This window comes from Gymnoscopelus braueri (genome assembly GCF_963280865.1).
Source record: "Gymnoscopelus braueri genome assembly, contig: SCAFFOLD_119, whole genome shotgun sequence".
Lineage (NCBI taxonomy): Eukaryota > Metazoa > Chordata > Actinopteri > Myctophiformes > Myctophidae > Gymnoscopelus > Gymnoscopelus braueri.
In genome coordinates this window covers 47501-72183 of record NW_027660523.1, presented here as the reverse complement: position 1 = coordinate 72183, position 24683 = coordinate 47501, and the positions used below count along the sequence as shown (strand labels likewise).

The 24683-nt window shown below is 42.4% G+C and overlaps 1 protein-coding gene across 1 annotated transcript in view; it reads left to right on the top strand.

Moving 5' to 3' along the window:
- The window catches only part of LOC308081480 (NACHT, LRR and PYD domains-containing protein 3-like), a gene marked incomplete at its 3' end in the record, with an annotated part of 117742 nt that overhangs the window by 80827 nt on the left and 12232 nt on the right, over window positions 1-24683 (top strand). Inside the window, exon 16 of the mRNA XM_080457851.1 lies at window positions 17290-17351. Coding sequence (XP_080313977.1) covers window positions 17290-17351 — 62 coding nt within the window. The remainder of the gene's footprint in view (window positions 1-17289; window positions 17352-24683) is intronic.

The following is a 24683-nucleotide window of genomic DNA, read 5'->3' as shown; positions in this document are numbered from 1 at the left end:
AGAGTCATTAACATCTCCAGTGTCGTTCTCCCTAATGAAATGAGAAATTGATTTCTCCATGTGGCTAGTGAACTGCTCGTCAACCAGAAGTGTGGGGTCAAGGCGCCACTGTCGCCCTCTAGAGCTATGTTCTCCAATCCTGAGATCCATGGACAGTAGAGAGTGATCAGAAATAACAATAGGGTGGTATGTTACTGACCCAACTGTAGAAATTAATTTAGCATCCAGGAGAAAATAGTCAATGTGACTACTACTCTTATGAACCGGACTGAAGAAACTATAATCTCTAGTGGTTGGATGGAGGAGTCGCCACATATCCACTAAATTGGAGTTGGACATTTCATTTCATTTTATTTTGTTTCGCATATGGTAGTGTATTACAGTTCACACAATTCATAATTTCAATAATTCATTAAATCACATACACCCATGAGCGAAAAGGAGCAGGAAGAAGAATACATTCGTATTAATACCTGCCCCCATCCAATTAAAAAAATATATATCCTTGATGATCGGCGCATACAACCATTACTTGCACTAACATGCAAGTTTAAACATAACCAAATAAAAAAACTAAAACAAAAACAAGCAAAAACGAGCAACAAAACAAGCAACAAAACAAGCAACAAATGAACAAACATATATAGTAAACAAAACAACAAAAGATAACTCCAAAGTCAAATCCTTTCCTATTCATCTTCTTCATATTGTCTAATAATCTTTTTTTTATACCATTTCAAAATATTTTAAGTCTGTGTGGAGCGAATTCCACATTCTGATTCCCACAACTGAAGGACACATTTGCCTTTGAGTGGTTCGCGCAAACTGATGCTTAAAATCATATTTCCTCCTACTATCCCCACTTTCTGAACTACATACAAACAGCTTTTGTACATTAACTGGCAGCGTTTAGCTTTTTGCCCTAAACATGATTAATAATGTCTGTAGTTTCACTAACTCTTCAAGTTTCAAACATCAAAGTGTTCAAACAAGCACTGCCGTTGGATGGCTTGGGGGACTTAGAGGACTGCTTGTCCAAAAGGGGATCAAGGGTCAAGTTCAGATCTCCACCAAAGATAAGATTGTACCTGAAAAATTAGGGATTAAATTAGAAATCTTCTTAAAAAAAGCGGGATCATCAAAATTAGCGGCATATATATTAACGAATGCAACAGGCGTGGAGTTGAGGACACCAACTATTATGAAGTATCTACCATTAGGATCACTGATTGTGGAGGAGTGAGTAAAGGGGACGTTTTTCCTAATTAAATCCTGAAACCCCTACCCTGCGCTCGAGAAACAGATGCATTATGGGTTATCACTTGGCTTTGTTATACACGGTAAACAACTGCTGTCAAGAGTGAAAGAGCAAGAATGTACAAAAAAGGCTGAGAAAAAAAAAAGAAAAAAAAACAAAACAGTAAAAAACCCAACCCTCCCCAATGGGGTAAATCCCCAAAATGTAGCAACAGCTACAATTCACCATAACTTGGGCTAACAGGTCAAAGACCACAGCTCCTGACCACAGCTCAAGTAAAAAGCGAGAAGAAAAAAAATACAATGTTATGATCATAGGGAGGACGGGATGTCTCCTCCAGCACCTCCGCGGGAAGATCCTCGAAAATCTGTATCGTGGAGCCTCGATATTTGAGTTTACCCCTCATCTTGCGTGCCTCACGGACCACCAGGTCACGGGTCTTATGGAAGCGAGCAACAATTACTCTTGGCTTTGTGGATGAAGGGACGCGATGCGAACGGTCCAATTCTGGGGGAGATAGCACCTGGTCGCCCAAGACTTCTACCAGGAACCCAGGAAGGAATTCGGAGGGGCAAGCCCCTTCAGTGGACTCAGGCAAGCCGATTATACGGATATTGTTCCTACGGCTGAACCCCTCCAAACTTGGCCCGTAGCTTAGCATTGTCGTTAGCCAGGTTAGCGCTTAGCTTCTCCAGCTCCACCAAACGGTCGCTGGTTGTGTTGGCGTTGGACTCAAGGGACGAAACACGTTGTTCATGATCTTCTACTTTTGAGTTGATAAGGTCCAGTTTCTTCTCGAGAGTAGATAATCCATCTTTAAATTCGGAGGACAAGGCCTCTTTGTGCTTCTCCAGCATAACTGCAATGGCGTCCATGTCTGCGCAGTCTAGGCAGTCTTTTTTCGCGTCGTCCAATCTCAAATTGTACGTGGGTTTCGTGGTCAGTTCTTGTTCAAAGACAAACTTTATACATTACTAAGCTGTTTGGTGTGCATTTGGTGAATATAAAAGGGCTAGAAAGATTAAATAAAAAAATTGAGTGGGAGCGTGGTGGAAGGCGTCTACTACTCCATGACGCAGCGACCGGAAGCCCTTATGGCTGTTTAAACCCCAGCCAATAGGAACACAGAGGGGGTGGAACAATGGTGACCCAAACACGTGGTCCCTGGTGTGGCTATTCTCTTTTATCTTTTTCTTTTTTTAATCCCACAATTTTGTAACCGATTTTACACCCAATGCCATTTGCCTAAGCTTGTAATCCTGGGCGCTACTCTCCCTTTGCCAGCCTGGAGAGAGCCCTGAACTGAGCTCATGCTTCCTTCAATGCATGAGGAGTGATCAGGCCGCTTCTTATCACCTGCCAGGGGGGAGTTTCCCCGGTTGGACGTAGCACGTGGAATGAACACGTTATTCCAACCAGTTCCTTTCCCCTCCATCAGGCGCCCCGGCTGACCAGGGGGAGGCAGTATAGAGACCAGGATTACTGCATGTTTTTTTGTGAGGGTGTGGCTAAAGTTTGGTGTGGATCGGAGCAACTGTGCGCCTCGCAGGTCTGGATGTTACGTTTGTGACCGTGGTCCTCGGTCCACCCACCCTATAGGCAATTATAATATACAGTAGAATATATGAAAAACAGTTAAATGCATACTTTGTGTGGGATGTTTTAGCAATCGGCACAAACCTCTGACGTCACGCTCATGTCACCATGACTCAGCCATAACCATATAAAGAGTTCCCAATGCAGCTATGCTCATATATGGAGTGTGTTGTCTAACCTCAATGTGTCGTCATGGCATCATGCACAAACAAATCAATCAGCTCCATATATGGGCAAAAAACGGGCATGCCCATATGTGGGCATATACTGATGACATCAGGGAACTCCATATATGGGCATAAAAGGGACAAGGACAGACCGATACAGAGATCTCCATATATGGGCATATCAGTCGGATTGACGTAGGTGCAGGGATGTGCTGTGGATGTTTGAGCTAGCGGAGCTCTATTTTAATGACGTCATGTGCACAAGCACATGCACACGCATGCATGCATGTGCACATAGCCGCTCAGCTCAGTGCTAGTTGAAATACTGCAATATTATGTGATGGAATGTAATCATATCTTATTATTTAGTTGCATTGTTAATTAGTTGTTTTTATTTGTTTCAATTAATTATTTTCCTTTTAGTTTTATATAAAAGCCCTTTACATAGACTCACCCACACATAAGTAGGCTACTTAAAATAATCAGACAACTCTTTTTTTTATAAAGTCATTCAAGTAATACCTGAATGACTTTATTCAAAAAAAGATACAAGATTACAACATCACTTACATTGCTTTCAAAACAGTGGTTTTAAAACAATCATAAAGTCATAAGATCGTCCAACAACGGTCAGGAATGTTAGATTAATTTAGAGTGTCTGGTGCAGCTCTTGTTCTTGGGTCCTCAGCTAAACGATGGGATCTTAAGATGGGAAGTTTGTACGTGAAAAAAGTGAAGCCTCCATGAGCCAATGAATATTGTAGAGGCTTTATAAACAAACAAAAAAAAAACAGCTGTGCATGGGCATCTTTCTCTCAGTTTCAATTCTGTGGTTGCTGTAGCTCAGTAAGAACAGTTTCTACCTATCAGTCAGAAAGTCCCTGGATCGAATCCCAACTTATCCAGGCTTCATTTAAATTGCTGCACAGAAATCATGACTTTATTAATTAATGCATGTCCACTTTTTAAAGACAACATGTTTTTGCAGTATTTATTCACTGTGTTGTAGCCTGTGGTTGTTTTAATAAACAAGGTTCTCTAAAGATGATTAGAGACTGCTTTCAGTTGCGCACATTATAATGTGTCACTCACTGCAGTAAATATCTCAGTCCAAGCAGCAAAACTAAAAACATGAATTAACATTAGATCCTGACCGATACTGTCGTCGGCTTGTCTGGAGATATAACCTACATTTAAATGTGCAAATCACTTAAATGATCTATTATGTTGTACCACATTGTGCGTTATTACGCACTGGGGGACTTACCTCTTTCTGCTTTTCATCTTAAGCGCGTCCTATTTATTTCATGCAATAAAGAATTAAGTAGGCCTACATCCACAAACGTTTTCACCATGTATATAAAAGCATCAACCTGTATTCATGAGGCAAATACTCACAATGGTGAGCTTGTATTTTCAAATAGCCTATGTATAAAATAGGGCTAAAGAGGTTAATGTAATTATCTATAATGTAATAATTTATATCTCCAAAGTAACTAAAGTTTTCAAACAATTGTAGCCGAGTAAAAGTACAATATGTGAGAGATATAGTGGAGTAAAAGTATTGAAAATTGGAAATACTCCAGTAAAGTAAAAAATGCCTCAAAATTGTAAGTAGTACAGTACTTGAGTAAATGTACTTAGTTACTATACACCATTGGATGAGTGTATTGTTTTAATTTGAAGACGAGCCATTCATTTGAAAGGTTTTGGTCGGAAACTGACACCAAACAGGTTAATTGTGTACATTCAAGAAGATGTCGGCAAATTCAGCTATTGTGTGGTTTGACTTTGTGGAACACTTTATTTGCAAGACTGTTGCAAAGAAGAAGCATGTGCTGCAAAGTGCATGTTTTGTGGTAAAGCCCTAACAGAAATATCAGGGATAATGTCCAATTTTACTGTCATATTTCGAGAAAACACAAAGTTGGTAGTAGTAGCTGGTACATGGAGACAGCATGTTTTACATTGTGAAATCTGCTTGTAGATCTGCTATTTTCTAAATATTTTGATTTGTATAACTACTGTAGCCTACTATTGTGATGATGACGTTTACATATTTTAAAACTGAAGATGCAAACACATATTGAATGACAGTGTGTTTAAATCGAATGTCTCACCAGTGTTTGAACATTTCAAGAAGGCACACAGGCACTTCCTAATATCCTCCCATTAAAACCCACCCAGTCTATTCTGAGGTGAGATACCTCCATCTAGTGTCCACCACACCATCAGCTTGAGTTTAAAAATACTTTATTCATAAAGCACTTTAAAAAACATAGATGCAAAGTGCTTTACACACAATAAATAAATACAAGTATACAAGCTTAAGGGACAAGTGAAGTAAGTTCTCACTAACTGTAAACCACATTGTTTCAGAGGACACTAATAACAAATATAATATAGGGGTCCTCCCCCAGACACAGCATATTAACCATGAATGGATTATGTGTATGGTAATTAATACAAATACATGTGCTACAAGCTCTTGTGGATTAACTATAAGCAGATGTACATTTCTACAATTTATCGGCAGCCATATTGGAAAACATGCTGCCATATTGGAGTGGATAAACAGGCTAAAATAAAGTTTATCTGCCAAACTCAGATCCTCCAGCTCTGGAATAGCATCCTCCCAGCTAGCTCCCACAGCCAGTGTGTAATCATAAACATCTTGAGGCAAATGATCACATTTAGCATGCAAGCCAGCTGTTTTCAACTGTGAGTGGATAATGTTATCTCGACCCGGAAGTGAAACATTGTCAACATCCTGTAGTGGGGGTTGCCTAGCAACGAGCTTGTGTGTCTGGTTAGAAGAGCTGCCGGGCTGCTGCACCATAGCCGCATAGCGTGACTTCAGCCACTGTCCAAACTGCTCCATAGCCGCATAGCGTGACTTCAGCCACTGTCCAAACAGTTCCGTCTCCATTTCAGGAAAAACATACTGAAGTATGTTTTTATACTGGTGACGTCAGTCTCCAGTCTCTATAAACTGAAATGAAGGAATTTCCTTTAGCCAAGCCCCCTTATAAGTAAGAGATGGAGTGAACGCCCACAATTCCACCGGCGCACACACACACACACACACACACACAGGGAGTTGCAGCAGCCATGGGAGCACGCAAAAAAGATACGCGCAGCAGAGAGACAGAGAGAGACAGAGGTTTTGGCACCGTGAGGTAACGTTTAGGAATAAGGTTAGGTTTAGTTTAGGCATCATTTACTGGGGTTACGTTTAGAAATACCAGGTGAATACCTCCGGATTTGCCCCGGGGCGACTGGGCTTATAATTATATTGGTAGCCTATATTATTTTGATATTAAATAAAGTTACACATTACAATCCGTACATTTTCATATACATTTGCATATTAAATTTTTTTTATGAGCATGCCATGCACTGACTGGCTATTGTGGAGAATCAATTCAGTGTGTTTTTTTTCGACAGCCAGCTACGCTGCTGAGCACGCACACACACACACACACACACACACACACACACACACACACACACACACACACACACACACACACACACACACACACACACACACACACACACACACACACACACACACACACACACACACACACACACGCTTATGGTTGTCCATCGAGTCCGATGATGACGTCCACTTATGTCCTTAGCGGTGGGTTCGCAGGTGGCTAAAAAGTCCTATCCTGCAACCACATGTTTTATTGCAGGTAGGGCATTGTAGGTTGTAGTGGCGGTAGTGGTGATGGCAGTCATGGGTGTGTTCCTCCTGTGTCTCTGTTGTTGCCTTCTGGCAGTCCTGTCCTCCTCCAGCCTGTGAGTTCCTTCGTGGCAGCGCTGCCGCCACGAGTCACGGTCAGCAGCAGCAGTCTCAAGGTCCTCAGGCCTGATCTTGCACTTCTTCAGTGAAGTCTTTAGCTGGTCCTTATACCTCTTCTTCGGCCCCCCTGCCAAGCGCCGGCCGTGGTGTAACTGGCCATACAGCACTCTGCGGGGCAGTCGGTCTTGAGGCATCCGGATCACATGTCCAAGCCAGCGCAGTTGGTGCTGGGTAATTGTGGCCTCGATACTTCGGCAGTTTGTTTTCGCCAGTAACTCAGTATGAGGGACACGATCACGCCAGGTGAGGCCCAGGATGCGCTGTAGGCATCCAATATGGAAGCGCTCCAGGGTCTTGATGTGACGGCTGTATGTGGTCCATGCTTCACAGCTGTAGAGGAGGGTGGTGATGCAGACAGCATTGTAGACAGCAACGTTTGTGTGCAGGTGGAGGTTGTTGTTCTGGAAGACCCGGCGCCGTAGCCTTCCAAAGGCAGCCGACGCCTGCTTGACCCGGTTTTGAATTTCGCAGTCGATGCTGCAGTCCTCAGAAAGGATACTGCCCAGGTATTTGAAGGATGGTGTTATTGCTAGTGGCTTGTTGTCGATGGTGAAGACAGGCAGGGTGTGTGGGATGTGTGGGGTACTGGAGCTCCATTGGCAGACCACTTCTGTCTTGGTGGTGTTGACAGACAGCCCCATCCTGCTGTAGGCCCTGACAGCCACATCAAGGATGGTCTGCAGGTCGTGTGGAGAGTGCGCCACCAGAGCGCAGTCATCTGCATACTGCAGCTCGAGGACCCTCTCCATAGAGAGTTTGGTTTTCGCCTGTAGCCTCCTGATATTAAAGAGGTTCCCGTCCAGTCTGAAGTCCACTGCCACCCCACTGCTATCCTCAAGCTCCTCCTGGAGAAGCTGGGTGACACATAGGAGGAAGATGTTAAAGAGCACAGGTGCTAGTACACACCCTTGTCTTACCCCAGTGCGCACAGGGAAAGATGCAGACTCTTGTCCTCCAATGGTCACGCAAGCCATCATCCCATCGTGGAACTGGCGGAGCATGTTTACAAACTTGGCTGGGCAGCCAAACTTGGCAAGCACGCTCCACAGCAGCTCCCTGTTCACAGTATCGAAGGCCTTAGAGAGGTCGATAAAGGCCACAAAGAGGTCCTTGTGCTGTTCCCGGCACTTCTCCTGGAGTTGCCGTGTTGTGAAGATCATATCGACCGTACTCCTATTCTTCCTAAACCCACACTGTGACTCAGGTAGCATCGACTCTGTGACGTTATTGATCAGCCTCTGTAGCATCACCTTAGCCAGTACCTTACCAGCAACAGAGAGCAGAGATATCCCCCTGCTGTTACCACAGATGGACTTGTCACCCTTGTTTTTATATATGGCGACAATATTGGCGTCCTTCCACTGTTGGGGTATGCTCTCCTCTTTCCAGGCCATCAGTATGTACTGATGGAGAGTCCTACACAGGTATCCTCCTTCCTTCAGGAGTTCGGCAGGGTTGTTAAAACTGAATATAGATTTATTACAAACAAAAAGTATAAAGAGTTACAAAGATATATATAAACTGGAGATGCCTAACCTATAACATAAAACAACTAAACTAAACACACAATCAAAACATAATACAAAGAATCAAAGGGTCATAGTCTCTAGTCTTTCCTAAAGAAAGACAAACATAAGGGTTGGTTTGGGTGAGAGAACAGAGGGAGTGATTCTCTGCTGCTGGTAAGCTGACAGTCCTCTGCAGCAATGGATTCAAACTGAGGCTTTATAGAGGAGCAGAAGTGGCCACGCCCAATCAGCAGCCATGATCATTAGTGAATCAGCGAATGAGTGGCAGGTACCATTCCCCACAGCCGTCAGACATTTGGCAATCAGCAGCACTACCAATTCTCCCTCCACCTTAGAAACAGGAATGACAGAATACCAAAAGCAACACACAAATACTATAATACATCTAAAGAAATAACGAATACGAAATACGGTTGGCCGTAACACCCCCCTACCTAAAAAAAACTTCTTCCCCAAGAAGTTTTCCCTAGAAGGGTTTGGGCCAAATCAGACAGAATAGCACAGCCACATTTTAGAATGTCACATTTAAAAAGGTGAGGTTGGCCTCCCTCAACCTCTCGAATCTCATATTTTAATCTGTGGATATGCTTGACCAGTTTCAGAATACAATTAATGGATTATCAAATTAATGGATTATAACAAAATACCTTTTCTCATGTTAGAATTAATTAATCACAATTTGACCTGAAATATAATGAGAACAAATTAGTACGTGAGGGTACAATACTAAATATGGATAAAAAACATTTTGACTTTAACATATTCACACCACACGAATGAGCAAACAGGCACTAAGCACATACGAAGGGAAGGAAGAGTGCATTAAGGGGTTTCAAGTGGGAATAGGGAAACTAAGGGAACAGTCGGATACACGACTACTGAAGAACACATAAGGACAGTCGGCTACACGACTACTGAAGGACACACTAGGCTACTACTTAAGGACAGTCGGATACACGACTACTGAAGGACACGAGGCTACTACTTAAGGACAGTCGGATACACGACTACTGAAGGACACGAGGCTACTACTTAAGGACAGTCGGATACACGACTACTGAAGGACACATTACTTCTTAAGCACAGTCGGATACACGACAACTGAAGGACACGAAGGTTCACCTGTCATGCGAGCTCTCCCCAGCAAACACGACAGGAGCTAATCAGAAGGCCTGAACAATTATATACAAGTAATTAACACACAAATCACAATATGGGCCCACATTTACCTCCCTTCTGCTCATTCGAATTATTTTGGTTGGCAGATTTACCAAGAAACACATAAGTTTGCGCAGCGTTCCCCACCACCAATTTATACTGCAAAAGCAGCCAAATACCCCAAACAGGTTTAACAAATTAACCTCAGATTGTTCTAAGGTGTCACTTAAGCAATATGCTTTTAAGCCAAGGATTATGAGTGGCAGTGTTAAGTCAAGGGGGCAGGTACACCCTGTCAGCTCTAGCCTTAACTCCTTGATTGGAGCACCACCTCTCAGAGGTGAGGGCCAGCTTAGACTCCCCAGAGTCCCCCCCCCAACACAAATGAGAACCCCCCCTCCCCACGGACTTGTGCTCAACCATGGGGCACGAGAGCGTCCCCTCCCTCCCCATGGTCGCTGTGCGTTAGGGAGGACAGCCCTCGCCTTCACGTCCTCTCCTAAACCCACAGACGCACTTACCGTGGTAGCAGGTGAAGGTTTCTCACCCGGAGCCACCAGAATACCCTTCTCCGACAATTGTTGTGACACACCAGTCCTTCTCTCCGCCTGCAGTGCAGAGATAGAAGAGACATCATTAGTGAACAGCAACAAAGGTGCTTTAGTGCAATGAAAAATCTACTACTAAGGGTGGGAATCTTCGCAAACTTATCACCCACACTACAAACTTGCCAACCCGAGACTAAACAAATTAGAACAATTTACAAAACAAATCAGTATAATCACAAGAAAAAACTAATCGAGCACAACTGTAAACTAACTTTTTAGGACGAGCCCCCAATCATGTTACGACCCCCAGTCTAGGGTTAGGGGAAGCAACATAAAATGCAAGAGGACAAAGGATTTAAAACTGAATATAGATTTATTACAAACAAAAAGTATAAAGAGTTACAAAGATATATATAAACTGGAGATGCCTAACCTATAACATAAAACAACTAAACTAAACACACAATCAAAACATAATACAAAGAATCAAAGGGTCATAGTCTCTAGTCTTTCCTAAAGAAAGACAAACATAAGGGTTGGTTTGGGTGAGAGAACAGAGGGAGTGTGCGCGTGCGTGTGTGTGTGTGTGTGTGTGTCATTTCGGTGTTGGAACAGCGGCCGCATTTCTCTCGGTCCGACCCCCGCAGCAGGTGTTCCATCAATATCAAACATGTTTGAAAATGGTCGGAGCGGCCCCGACCGTTCTGTGAGCAACTCGGGAGGGTTTAGATTGGATCTTTGAACCCTCAAACTAGACGATATTTATGCCCGAGAAGATTCGCCCCCGATATAGGCTGGGGTAGGGCACGCCCCCGATACCCGGGAGGGTTATTTTTTATCCCGATTATCTTGTAGTATAAGGCCAGCTTAGTCTCTGCTGCTGAGAGAAGAGGGGCTATAGAGCTTGCTTTATACTTTGCAGCACGACGGTGTCGCGCACCTAAAATAGCAGACCTACAAGCTGACAACGCGTCGTGGATGCAACGCATTGTGAGCTTGTAGGTCTGCTATGTTTTTAAAACATAATAAAAAAATTGCATACTGGATTAAATTCATATAATATATAATAACACAGTCTAGGTCCAGGGTCTTCGACATTTTTCAGGTCAAGGACCCCTTAGCTGAGAGAGAGATCAAGCAGGGACCCCTAGTACATAGGCTGTTGTATAAAACTGTGTTGCAGATGAATCTTTCTTTCGTTTAGGCTGTTTTTGTAACCTCAAGTAAGAGGACACATATGGAACGAAATGGACCCCGACGTGAAATAGGGCGCTAAATTCGCCTATAATAAACGTCAGAAATGATCAGTGTAACACCTGTGTCGAAAAGGTAGTGTAAGACAGTTACCTAATTACAATGGAGGATTAAAAGTTGGACTAGTTAGGTTCGTCTACTGGATTCAGAGGGGTAAATGATGAGACCAGATGCAAATCACTTTGAGTTGGCCGGCTCAATTTTATATATTGAATGAAATGGGTAACAAAAGACAAACATAAAACAATGCGCACAAACATAGGACAATAGGCAATAAATGAGGTAGGTATACCTTGGTATGAATGGAGCTCTAAATCTTTGGGTGCACCCAACTACACTGACTGACAATAGCTGTATGCTGGTATATTAAACCAGTTCAGGTTCCAATATTTCACAATCAAATAAACAATCAGGACTTGAATCCAAAAATATCACACTTCACATTTACAATAACCCAGGACAATAAAACAAAAACACATTCACTGACAATGACCCATACACCACTAAGTGGCTATAGAATAGTCCCAAAGACACAGGGTGTCTCGCCCTTTGTGTGTGTGTGTGTGTGTGTGTGTGTGTGTGTGTGTGTGTGTGTGTGTGTGTGTGTGTGTGTGTGTGTGTGTGTGTGTGTGTGTGTGTGTAAGGGCAGGTAGATCATCTATTTTCAAGTATTCATTGTATTTGTATATAGGCTTAAAGTGCTCATAGTCGCTTTTGTTGGGCTTGTTTTCACAAACAGAGCGAGCATTAGCTCGCCGATCAAAGGCCGATCTGCGTCAGATCGGGAGGTTTTGTCGGCTTGGTGCAAATTTCTTTTTTAGCTGAACACAAAATAAACTTTAAATGACTGTTCATTGAACAAACAGCCTAGTCACCAGCAGTGCTGGGACTTCACTCTTAACATGTTAGCCACCTAGCAGCTAATGCATCCAAACACTGTTTGTCACTCACCCAGGTTTGCAAATGAAATCAGCATCAGCACATCAGGGCTGTCTAGATGACTCAATGTTGCTTCTCACAACAGGCTAAAGTCATTAATGTTGTGCTTTGCATGTACACAACTGATATTATTCTATATTTTCTTAAACTTAATATTTTTCTGGTGCAAGAGACAAGGAGAGGGTTCTCAAAAAAAAGGTTTGCTGAAGTGGCTCCTCTCTGATCCCACTCTGATTAGCTGGAATTCGTTCCACCTGCTGTGTCTGCACACACAGGCAACAGGCCCTTGTTCAGACAGGGCGTTGTCTCTCATCTAATTGGGCCACAGCTTAATGTCAATCAAGTTGCTATAATGAAATGGCTGGATGAACTGATCTCAGAAACCCTTCTGTGCATCTTTTATGGTAGTGAGGGAATATGACTGAATGAATGAATTGTCACTTGATGACTTTTTATCAGCTATTCATTTATTCATACGGAAGGATGATTTAATCCATTTTACTTTGCTATTTATCTATTTATTGTAAAGGGTGATTCAGTGTATTTTAACCCATTTCTGGACCTGGGGTACATCAGCATTCATTGGAGGTCGGGGGGGGGGGGGGGAGCAAGAAAAAAAAAAAGAAATAAATTACATCTGGACCACCCCCCCCTGGTAACTAGATAACGAACAGTCCCTAACAGCAGGTTACAGTAGGTGCTGCACAGGGCACCAACCTTGGGGGGGCACCAAACGACGTGAACATTTTTGAAATTTAGAAGCAGCGGCTGTTAAAGGAGCGCTACAACATTGAAACGCTCCGGTGAAGCGTCACTTTTTTTCCGCGCTGCGCTGCAATACAGCATATTTCAATACATTTAGGAGTAAATGACAGATTTCTTTGTTATAGAGCTCTTGCCACGCTCAGTGTTGCCATGTCCTCTAATTATAAGCGACATTGCCCTTGTTTTTCTTTGAAGTTACTTGTAAAGACTGGTGGTTGGGCTTTGTCCCTGTTTCTAAAACGTTGTTGATATTTGGCTTGAGTTATTTGTTGATAGCTTGTAGATCTGCTATTTTCTACAACCACCACCACCGCTAGTAATAATATTAATAATAACTAGAAAAGGTGCTTCTCGGAGCACAGGTCTCCGCCAGGTCAGGTAGGTTATTGACAATTTGAGACATTTTGTTCCAAAAATTTGTATTGCTAAATTAGACCTGCTGGTGGCACAGGCTAATGTGAAAAGAGTGGCATTTCTTCCTCGGCCTAGTGGGAATATGCGTGCAAAATGTCACTGAAATTGCATGCTGCATTTTTTAGGTGGAGTTAGACTGATTTAGAGTCTGATTTAGAGTCTAACTGTAAAGACTAGTGGTTGCGGTTTGTCCCTGTTTCTAAAACGTTGTTGATATTTAGTATGAGTTATTGGTTGATATATTGATTCTTGTACCACACCTCCTCAAGTCCATCTGTGATTATTACCAAGATGTTTTACTGTACCAATTCTTAATTATTAAATATTGAAATATTACAGAATCCCAGTCAATTGTAATGTAAACATTACAAATGTAATAACAAATTCTAAACAACTTCTTATCAGGTAACAACTACATATTCTTGTAACTCATGTCTTGCATTACCAATGCTGGCCAAATCAATCAACTAATTGGCAGAAAACACAAGCGTCACACATCCTACTATCCACTACATGCCTGACCTCGGAAAAAACGCCTCCCACAGACATGCAGGGACTGACCTGTTTCACACTGTCGCCAGTTGATAATCAATCCCCTCCTCCTACCTCGCTCCGCCGGACCTCCGTTCCACTCGAGCGTCCCTCTATTTCCGTTATATTCGAGCGTGTCCCGCCGGGTCCCGGGGATGACGTCCTTTTCAGTCACGCTCTACCAAACGGATTCAGCATAGCGGGTGGTTTAAGAATGCGCTTTCCCATGTAACGCAACAACACGCCCATGGCCAAACCTCCAGGCGCAAATAACAGAGTGGGCATAATGTTTACGGCGTGGCCGTAAGATACTGTTGGGTACAGCACCCGCTGCCTTGTGCGTAATTAACGGGTAGCGGGTAGTGCCAAGGGATAGCTCAGGATGGATGATAGGGCCCCAAATCTCTCTGTCGAAAACAGCCGATCTACAAGCTCACAACGCATTGTGTTGTGAGCTTGTAATGAAATTACTTGTATTATTATTTATTTTTTCTTGTGGGGGGTTGAACTGTCTCATTAATACTGTGTGTGTGTGTGTGTGTGTGTGTGTGTGTGTGTGTGTGTGTGTGTGTGTGTGTGTGTGTGTGTGTGTGTGTGTGTGTGTGTGTGTGTGTGTGTGTGTGTGTGTGTGTGTGTGTGTGTGCGTGCGTGTGTGTGTGTGTGTGTGATAGCAAAGGGAACAGAACTGCACTATTTTACATCCAGGTAGAAAGTATTTACATCCTCTTCATATCAGCATTGAAAATTAATGATAAATAAAACTTGCATTTTAACCAGTTCAGCACTCTATTGTAGTGGAAATGCTGGTAAAAAAATAAAACACCCCCCCAAAAAAAGACAAGACATTTCTTACCCCTTTCCTCTAAGGCGGGCGGCATTGAGTTTGTCCGGGAGGGCTGCCTGGTCAAGATAATGGAAGGAGAAACACTGTAGTGTACACAGTGACGTCAGTTCAGCAAAAGCTAAGGTATGGCAAGGTTAGGGTTGCCAACTCCCAGAGATTGAAGTAAGGGACACCTATCCTGGGCGCGTGGCAAAGGCGTGCGGCCGAAACAAATTTGGGGGTCAAACCCCCCAAGACAGAAAGAAAACTATGCATTATACCTTATAACACAATACAAACACGATGGTCTTACACCTGCATTAGGCTACTATTCATGATTTTTTTTTTAAATGACGGTTGACGAAGTCTCCCAGTCTCTATACACAGCTTTGAGGAATTCGGCTTTAGCCCCGCCCCCCTATAAGACCTTTTGGAAGTGCACGCCCACAATTCAACGTCAGAGACAGAGAGAGAGAGAGAGACCCATTTCAAGCACAGACACAGACACAGACACAGACACAAGCACAGGTCAGGCAGGCTGTTGCTGCCTCGCCTGCCTCAAGCGCACACACACAGTTAAACTTAAAGGACTTTCATTTACACGTGTGTACACGTTTAGATGACAACGTTCTCTCTAGTGAAAACGTTAAAGTGCCGTTGCGTTCTCACTTTTTATTTTGCCTTTAGATGGTGATGCAACACTGATTGAAAACGCTCTAGTGCGCAACTGATCTGTGGGTTGCCATGTCGGCTTATTATAAGCGACTTTGGGCTTGTTTTTCCTGTAAAGTTGCCTGTAAATATTGGTTGTTGCGTGTTGCGGGTTTTTGGGCTTTTAAAGTGTAGTTACTTTGTTGATGTTATTGTTTTCTTCGCAGACCCCCATCTGAATTAATAAATATATATGGTGAAAATAGCCAATCTACAAGCTCAGTGAGCTCGTAGATCTGCTATTTTCAAAAAGAAATAGCGAAATAATATTTAATATCTATCTATCTATCTATAGATATAGATATCTATTTCTTTTCAAGATCTTTTTGAAAATAGCAGATCTTCAAGCACACTGTGAGCTTGTAGATGTGTCTGTCTGTCTGTCTGTCTGTCTGTCTGTCTGTCTGTCTTTCTGTCTTTCTGTCTGTCTGTCTGTGTGTGTGTGTGCCCCCGTATTTTCGTTTATGTACACAAATCTTCCAGCCCACACCGTCACAGGCAAACTTACAAAGGACTTTCAAATACGGCCCTTGGACACTCACACTGCGCCTTAAGACATGGCGGGCGCATGGGATAACTTCTTCATACCACCAGCACGCAACATCCCACAGAAAACATTCTTTATCACGTTATACAATAAAACAACATATAACATTATTAATATAATAGATTACATCATTAATACGAAATGTATTATATTATAATATATCATATACATTATAATACATATTATTATAATATATCACATTATAATATAACATTTGATTACAATAATTAATATAATATATCTCTGCTGTCCAGCAGCAACCAACTAACTCCACAACACTCATTTTTCAGGAAATGAAGAAATCATTATATTTAAAAAAAGCAATACTGCCTCATCAAAGTTGGTATAGTGACTATATATATTGTCAGTATTTAGTTAGGAGTTTTGTCCAAACAAAGTTAGGTGTCTGAACAGCTGACAATAGCGCCAATCGCTGCTGAGGGAGAGGTTTCAAATGGGGCTAAATTCCTAAAAGCTAACAATGGATCTCCAAGCTCACAATGCATCACAACGTGTGAATTAATGCCCTGATGCTTCATGATACTTATTATATAGGCCTACAATAATAAACAGGACTTTGAATATTACAATAACGTCTGCAAAGAGGGGTTCACAGAGTTGGAGTTCCTGTTTCTAAAACGTTGTTGATATTTAGTATGAGTTATTGGTTGATATATTGATCATAGTACCACATCTCCTCAAGTCCATATGTGCTTATTACCAAGATGTTTTACTGTACCAATTCTTAATAGTTAAATATTTAAATAGAATCCCAATCAATTGTAATGTAAACATTACAAATGTAATAACAAATTCTAAACAACTTCTTATCAGGTAACAACTACATATTCTTGTAACTCATGTATTGCATTACCAATGCTGGCCAAATCAATCAACAGAAAACACAAGCATCCCACTACCCACTACATGCCTGACCTTGCAAAAAAAAAAAAAACTCCCACAGACGTACAGGGACTGACCTGCTTCACACTGTCACCCGTCTACACATGACATCTTATGTCATACGTCCTTGTTTTTTTGGAGCCAAGGTATGGCACCTGCCCTACCTTGCCATATAATAATAATGATAATAATAATAATAATAATATAATAATAATAGTGTCAGGTAGTGTTAGACAGTCAGACATTGATGCATATTTTTCTGCTTCCTACAGTGTGAATCATGGAGGAGAACACTGGATTGAACACTGGATTAAACCTCATCTCCTTAAAAAATGTGAGTATCTGTCTGTCTGTCTGTCTGTCTGTCTGTCTGATACACTGTGTTTATACTCTATTAGCCCCTCCCTCCTTGGATGCTGTCCTGAAAACTCTTCAGTAGAACTTCCAGAGAATTCAGATGGTTTCTCTGCTCTTGGCCCAGTCCTTAACACCAGCTGATGCTTGTTTACGAAACACTCCCCCCACCTGACACACCTTCTGCACTGTTCAACCCCCATATAAAACACTCGGCTTAATGACATTATAACATTTTATAAACTCATTTAAACAAACTGCTTTAACAATCATTCAGATAAGATTGCAGATCTGGCTGCATTGGCTATTTGAAAATAGAAGATCTACTGTACAAGCTCACAACGCGTCACATCGCCAGGTGTTGTGAGCATGTAGATCTGCTGTTTTCAAAATATACGAGCGCTTATGTGAGAGCATTTTCGGGAGTTTTGGACTAATAAATGTTTATAATCATGTATAACAACTTATAACCGTGTTTATAACGTATTATAACTGCTGTTCATAATGCATTATTATGCTCAGTGGAATAGCACATTATAACTACCCTAACTTACTCAGTTGTAAAGGCTCATAGAGAAGTGCTGTAATGTGTCATAATGCATTATAACCAAATGTTTATTAAATGGAATAATGTCGTATAAACATCAATAATATGCTATAACATGACTTTGAGACCTTTAAGTAAAGTGGCCACATATTCATGAGTTATTAGACATTTAATAAATATGTTTGTTATAATGTGTTATGACACATTACAGCACTTCTCTATGAGCCTTTACAACTGAGTAAGTTAGGGTAAAAATAATGTGCCGTTCCACTGAGCATAATAATGCATTATGACCAGCAGTTATAATACGTTATAAATGTGGTTATAAGTCCTTATACATGATTTAAACATTTATAACAAGCATTATAATGCCTTATAAGGGCGTTGTAATGCATTATAAATGACCTTATAAAGCATTATAGAGGCGACCTTCATAGAAAGTGTTACCACCCTTTCTTACTGGCTTTCCATGCTTTGGTCGTATTCTGGTTCTTCATGTCGTAAAATCGGGGCGTTTTGAGAATATTTAAGGACGTGTTATTTAAATGACGCTCGGTTTCAGCCGTCAGATTTATCAAAGCCCTGACCAAATGTACGCTAGGATTGGCTGTATAGGTTCCTTTGATAAATGTCACTTGGACGTTGGCCTACGGGCAAATTTAAAGCAAAGAATACGCAGTTTTTTACGCTCCATTGATAAATGAGGGCCACTGTCCCCACATACAACACTCCTTCTGCCACACACATTCTGCTTAATGTCCCCAAAACACACTGTCCTCACATACAACACTCCTTCTGCTACACATTCTGCTTAATGTCCCCAAAACACACTGTCCTCACATACAACACTCCTTCTACTACACATTCTGCTTAATGTCCCCAAAACACACTGTCCTCACATACAACACTCCTTCTGCTACACATTCTGCTTAATGTCCCCAAAACACACTGTCCTCACATACAACACTCCTTCTGCTACACATTCTGCTTAATGTCCCCAAAACACACTGTCCTCACATACAACACTCCTTCTGCTACACATTCTGCTTAATGTCCCCAAAACACACTGTCCTCACATACAACACTCCTTCACCTACACATTATGCTTAATGTCCCCAAAACACACTGTCCTCACATACAACACTCCTTCTGCCACACATTCTGCTTAATGTCCCCAAAACACACTGTCCTCACATACAACACTCCTTCTGCCACACATTCTGCTTAATGTCCCCAAAACACACTGTCCTCACATACAACACTCCTTCTGCCACACATTCTGCTTAATGTCCCCAAAACACACTGTCCTCACATACAACACTCCTTCTGCCACACATTCTGCTTAATGTCCCCAAAACACACTGTCCTCACATACAACACTCCTTCTGCTACACATTCTGCTTAATGTCCCCAAAACACACTGTCCTCACATACAACACTCCTTCTGCCACACATTCTGCTTAATGTCCCCAAAACACACTGTCCTCACATACAACACTCCTTCTGCCACACATTCTGCTTAATGTCCCCAAAACACACTGTCCTCACATACAACACTCCTTCTGCCACACATTCTGCTTAATGTCCCCAAAACACACTGTCCTCACATACAACACTCCTTCTGCCACACATTCTGCTTAATGTCCCCAAAACACACTGTCCTCACATACAACACTCCTTCTGCTACACATTCTGCTTAATGTCCCCAAAACACACTGTCCTCACATACAACACTCCTTCTGCCACACATTCTGCTTAATGTCCCCAAAACACACTGTCCTCACATACAACACTCCTTCTGCTACACATTCTGCTTAATGTCCCCAAAACACACTGTCCTCACATGCAACACTCCTTCTGCTACACATTCTGCTTAATGTCCCCAAAACACACTGTCCTCACATACAACACTCCTTCTGCCACACATTCTGCTTAATGTCCCCAAAACACACTGTCCTCACATACAACACTCCTTCTGCTACACATTCTGCTTAATGTCCCCAAAACACACTGTCCTCACATAAAACACTCCTTCTGCTACACATTCTGCTTAATGTCCCCAAAACACACTGTCCTCACATACAACACTCCTTCTGCCACACATTCTGCTTAATGTCCCCAAAACACACTGTCCTCACATACAACACTCCTTCTGCCACACATTCTGCTTAATGTCCCCAAAACACACTGTCCTCACATACAACACTCCTTCTGCCACACATTCTGCTTAATGTCCCCAAAACACACTGTCCTCACATACAACACTCCTTCTGCCACACATTCTGCTTAATGTCCCCAAAACACACTGTCCTCACATACAACACTCCTTCTGCTACACATTCTGCCTGCTTAATGTCCCCAAAACACACTGTCCTCACATACAACACTCCTTCTGCTACACATTCTGCTTAATGTCCCCAAAACACACTGTCCTCACATACAACACTCCTTCTGCTACACATTCTGCTTAATGTCCCCAAAACACATTGTCCTCACATACAACACTCCTTCTGCTACACATTCTGCTTAATGTCCCCAAAACACACTGTCCTCACATACAACACTCCTTCTGCTACACATTCTGCTTAATGTCCCCAAAACACATTGTCCTCACATACAACACTCCTTCTGCTACACATTCTGCTTAATGTCCCCAAAACACACTGTCCTCACATACAACACTCCTTCTGCTACACATTCTGCTTAATGTCCCCAAAACACACTGTCCTCACATACAACACTCCTTCTGCCACACATTCTGCTTAATGTCCCCAAAACACACTGTCCTCACATACAACACTCCTTCTGCCACACATTCTGCTTAATGTCCCCAAAACACACTGTCCTCACATACAACACTCATTCTGCTACACATTCTGCTTAATGTCCCCAAAACACACTGTCCTCACATACAACACTCCTTCTGCTACACATTCTGCTTAATGTCCCCAAAACACACTGTCCTCACATACAACACTCCTTCTGCTACACATTCTGCTTAATGTACCCAAAACACACTGTCCTCACATACAACACTCCTTCTGCTACACATTCTGCTTAATGTCCCCAAAACACACTGTCCTCACATACAACACTCCTTCTGCTACACATTCTGCTTAATGTCCCCAAAACACACTGTCCTCACATACAACACTCCTTCTGCTACACATTCTGCTTAATGTCCCCAAAACACACTGTCCTCACATACAACACTCCTTCTGCCACACATTCTGCTTAATGTCCCCAAAACACACTGTCCTCACATACAACACTCCTTCTGCTACACATTCTGCTTAATGTCCCCAAAACACACTGTCCTCACATACAACACTCCTTCTGCTACACATTCTGCTTAATGTCCCCAAAACACACTGTCCTCACATACAACACTCCTTCTGCTACACATTCTGCTTAATGTCCCCAAAACACACTGTCCTCACATACAACACTCCTTCTGCTACACATTCTGCTTAATGTCCCCAAAACACACTGTCCTCACATACAACACTCCTTCTGCCACACATTCTGCTTAATGTCCCCAAAACACACTGTCCTCACATACAACACTCCTTCTGCTACACATTCTGCTTAATGTCCCCAAAACACACTGTCCTCACATACAACACTCCTTCTGCTACACATTCTGCTTAATGTCCCCAAAACACACTGTCCCCACATACAACACTCCTTCTGCTACACATTCTGCTTAATGTCCCCAAAACACACTGTCCTCACATACAACACTCCTTCTGCTACACATTCTGCTTAATGTCCCCAAAACACACTGTCCCCACATACAACACTCCTTCTGCTACACATTCTGCTTAATGTCCCCAAAACACACTGTCCTCACATACAACACTCCTTCTGCTACACATTCTGCTTAATGTCCCCAAAACACACTGTCCTCACATACAACACTCCTTCTGCTACACATTCTGCTTAATGTCCCCAGAACACACTGTCCTCACATACAACACTCCTTCTGCCACACATTCTGCTAATGTCCCCAAAACACACTGTCCTCACATACAACACTCCTTCTGCCACACATTCTGCTTAATGTCCCCAAAACACACTGTCCTCACATACAACACTCCTTCTGCTACACATTCTGCTTAATGTCCCCAAAACACACTGTCCTCACATACAACACTCCTTCTGCCACACATTCTGCTTAATGTCCCCAAAACACACTGTCCTCACATACAACACTCCTTCTGCCACACATTCTGCTTAATGTCCCCAAAACACACTGTCCTCACATACAACAGTCCTTCTGCCACACATTCTGCTTAATGTCCCCAAAACACACTGTCCTCACATACAACACTCCTTCTGCCACACATTCTGCTTAATGTCCCCAAAACACACTGTCCTCACATACAACACTCCTTCTGCTACACATTCTGCTTAATGTCCCCAAAACACACTGTCCTCACATACAACACTCCTTCTGCTACACATTCTGCTTAATGTCCCCAAAACACACTGTCCTCACATACAACACTCCTTCTGCTACACATTCTGCTTAATGTCCCCAAAACACACTGTCCTCACATACAACACTCCTTCTGCTACACATTCTGCTTAATGTCCCCAAAACACACTGTCCTCACATACAACACTCCTTCTGCCACACATTCTGCTTAATGTCCCCAAAACACACTGTCCTCACATACAACACTCCTTCTGCCACACATTCTGCTTAATGTCCCCAAAACACACTGTCCTCACATACAACACTCCTTCTGCCACACATTCTGCTTAATGTCCCCAAAACACACCGGCCCACATTTATCAACGCGGTGTAGACCAAATAATGAGTGTACGGCGAGATCCCGCCGCCTAAGATCCCAGGTCGTAGGCAGTTGTTGACTTTGGCTGCACCCGTTTGTTCCATTGTAGACATGTAGAGCAGTATTTTCGGACCGTCTGACAGGCATCTGGACACATAATCCACTCCTAAATGTATATCTACACTAATAAATAATCCCTGTGAAAATATATCATTTTCTAAAGTAATTTAAACAAACTTCTTTAACAGTCATGCAGATCTGGCTGCATTGAAAGTAACAGATCTACAAGCTCACAAGAGTCGCATCGGGACGCGTTGTGAGCTTGAAGATCTGCTATTTTCAAAATATACGGGCGCATTTGCGAGAGCATTTTCGGGAGTCGGGACTCCCGACCATCTTTTCATGGACAGTGAGGTCTACAAACTTAACAGTAGCTTGTCCTATGGTATGGAGTTATGTCATAGAGAGTTATGAAGGCTACAACCTGGCTGGGTTAAGGATATTAACCCGGCACTCCAAAGTAATCTTTGCCGAGCGCAGGATATCTCTTATTAACGTGGCGGCACGGGATCACTGCAGCCCGCCCGAGTCTCATGGGGAATAGCCTACATGACTGCTTTATGTTAGTGTAACTCGAACGCGCACTGCTCGGTATGGGTTAAATAAATGTATATACAAACGTATTCCATTCATGGCGATGTGATTGGTATCATAATATGTCATTCATGTAGGCTACAAGCCTACGTGACAAAGATTGTACCGCTACGGATTACATGAAAGACACAGTTGGGCGTGTGTGTGTGTGAGAGAGAGAGAGAGAGAGAGAGGTGTGTGCGTGTGTGTGTGTGTGTGTGTGTGTGAGTGTGAGTGTGAGTGTGAGTGTGAGCGTGTGTGTGTGTGTGTGTGTGTGTGTGTGACTTGACAGGCAGCAAGGCGAGCGGGGGAAACGCTCTCTTATTTTCTTATTTTCTTCATGTCGTAAAATCTGGGCGTTTCGAGAATATTTAAGGACGTGATATTAGATTAAATGACGGTCGGTTTCAGCCGTCAGATTTATCAAAGCTCCGACCAAATGTGCGCTAGGATTGGCTGTATAGGATCCTTTGATAAATGTCACTTGGACTTTGGTGTAAAGGCGAAATATAGGCAAAAATATAAGCCGTTTTTTTACGATTGATAAATGAGGGCCACTGTCCCCACATACAACACTCCTTCTGCCACACACATTCTGCTTAATGTCCCCATAACACACTGGCCCTCATTTATTAATGGAGCCTAAAAAACAGCATATTTGTTTCCATAAATTCGGCCGTAGGGCAACGTCAAAGTCACATTTATGAAGCGATCCTATACAGCCAATCCTAACGTACATCTATGTGGATTTAGGCAGAGCCATGATTTAGGAAACAACTCCTTTCTCTTTGTCTGTGTGTCCAGTGAAAAGGGGAGGGGCTGGTGATCGAGTCGTGACGCGTTGTTAGCTTGTAGATCTGTTTTGCTAAATTGTGACGTATATTACGTCAGAGCACTTACAGAAGTAGTCTACATAATTATTGGGTAATAATGGAGTTTGATAGAAACTGTACATTAACGGTGCAGAAAGCAGCCAGAATACTGAGCATTATGTTTTGCAAAGTGTGGAGTTATTTGGAGCATAATGTCTGTGTGTGTGAGATCCTCACCAACGCTGACTCCCAACTCCATGGGTGTCCTCCTTCATTCTGGTAGAAGGATGTGACATGTGGGGAGCTTATCAGATATTTTAGTGACTTTTGTAAAAAAAAAAAAAAAGAAAGTGAAAGTGTGTCTGTGGGTTTTATATGTATATATTTTAAAGTATTAACATGAGGTTATAATAACTACTTTGGATCCACTGGAACATGGGTTCTTTATTACATTTCCTGATAAGTATTGTATTTAGAGAACCAGGATGATAAGTATTGTATTTAGAGAACCAGGATGATAA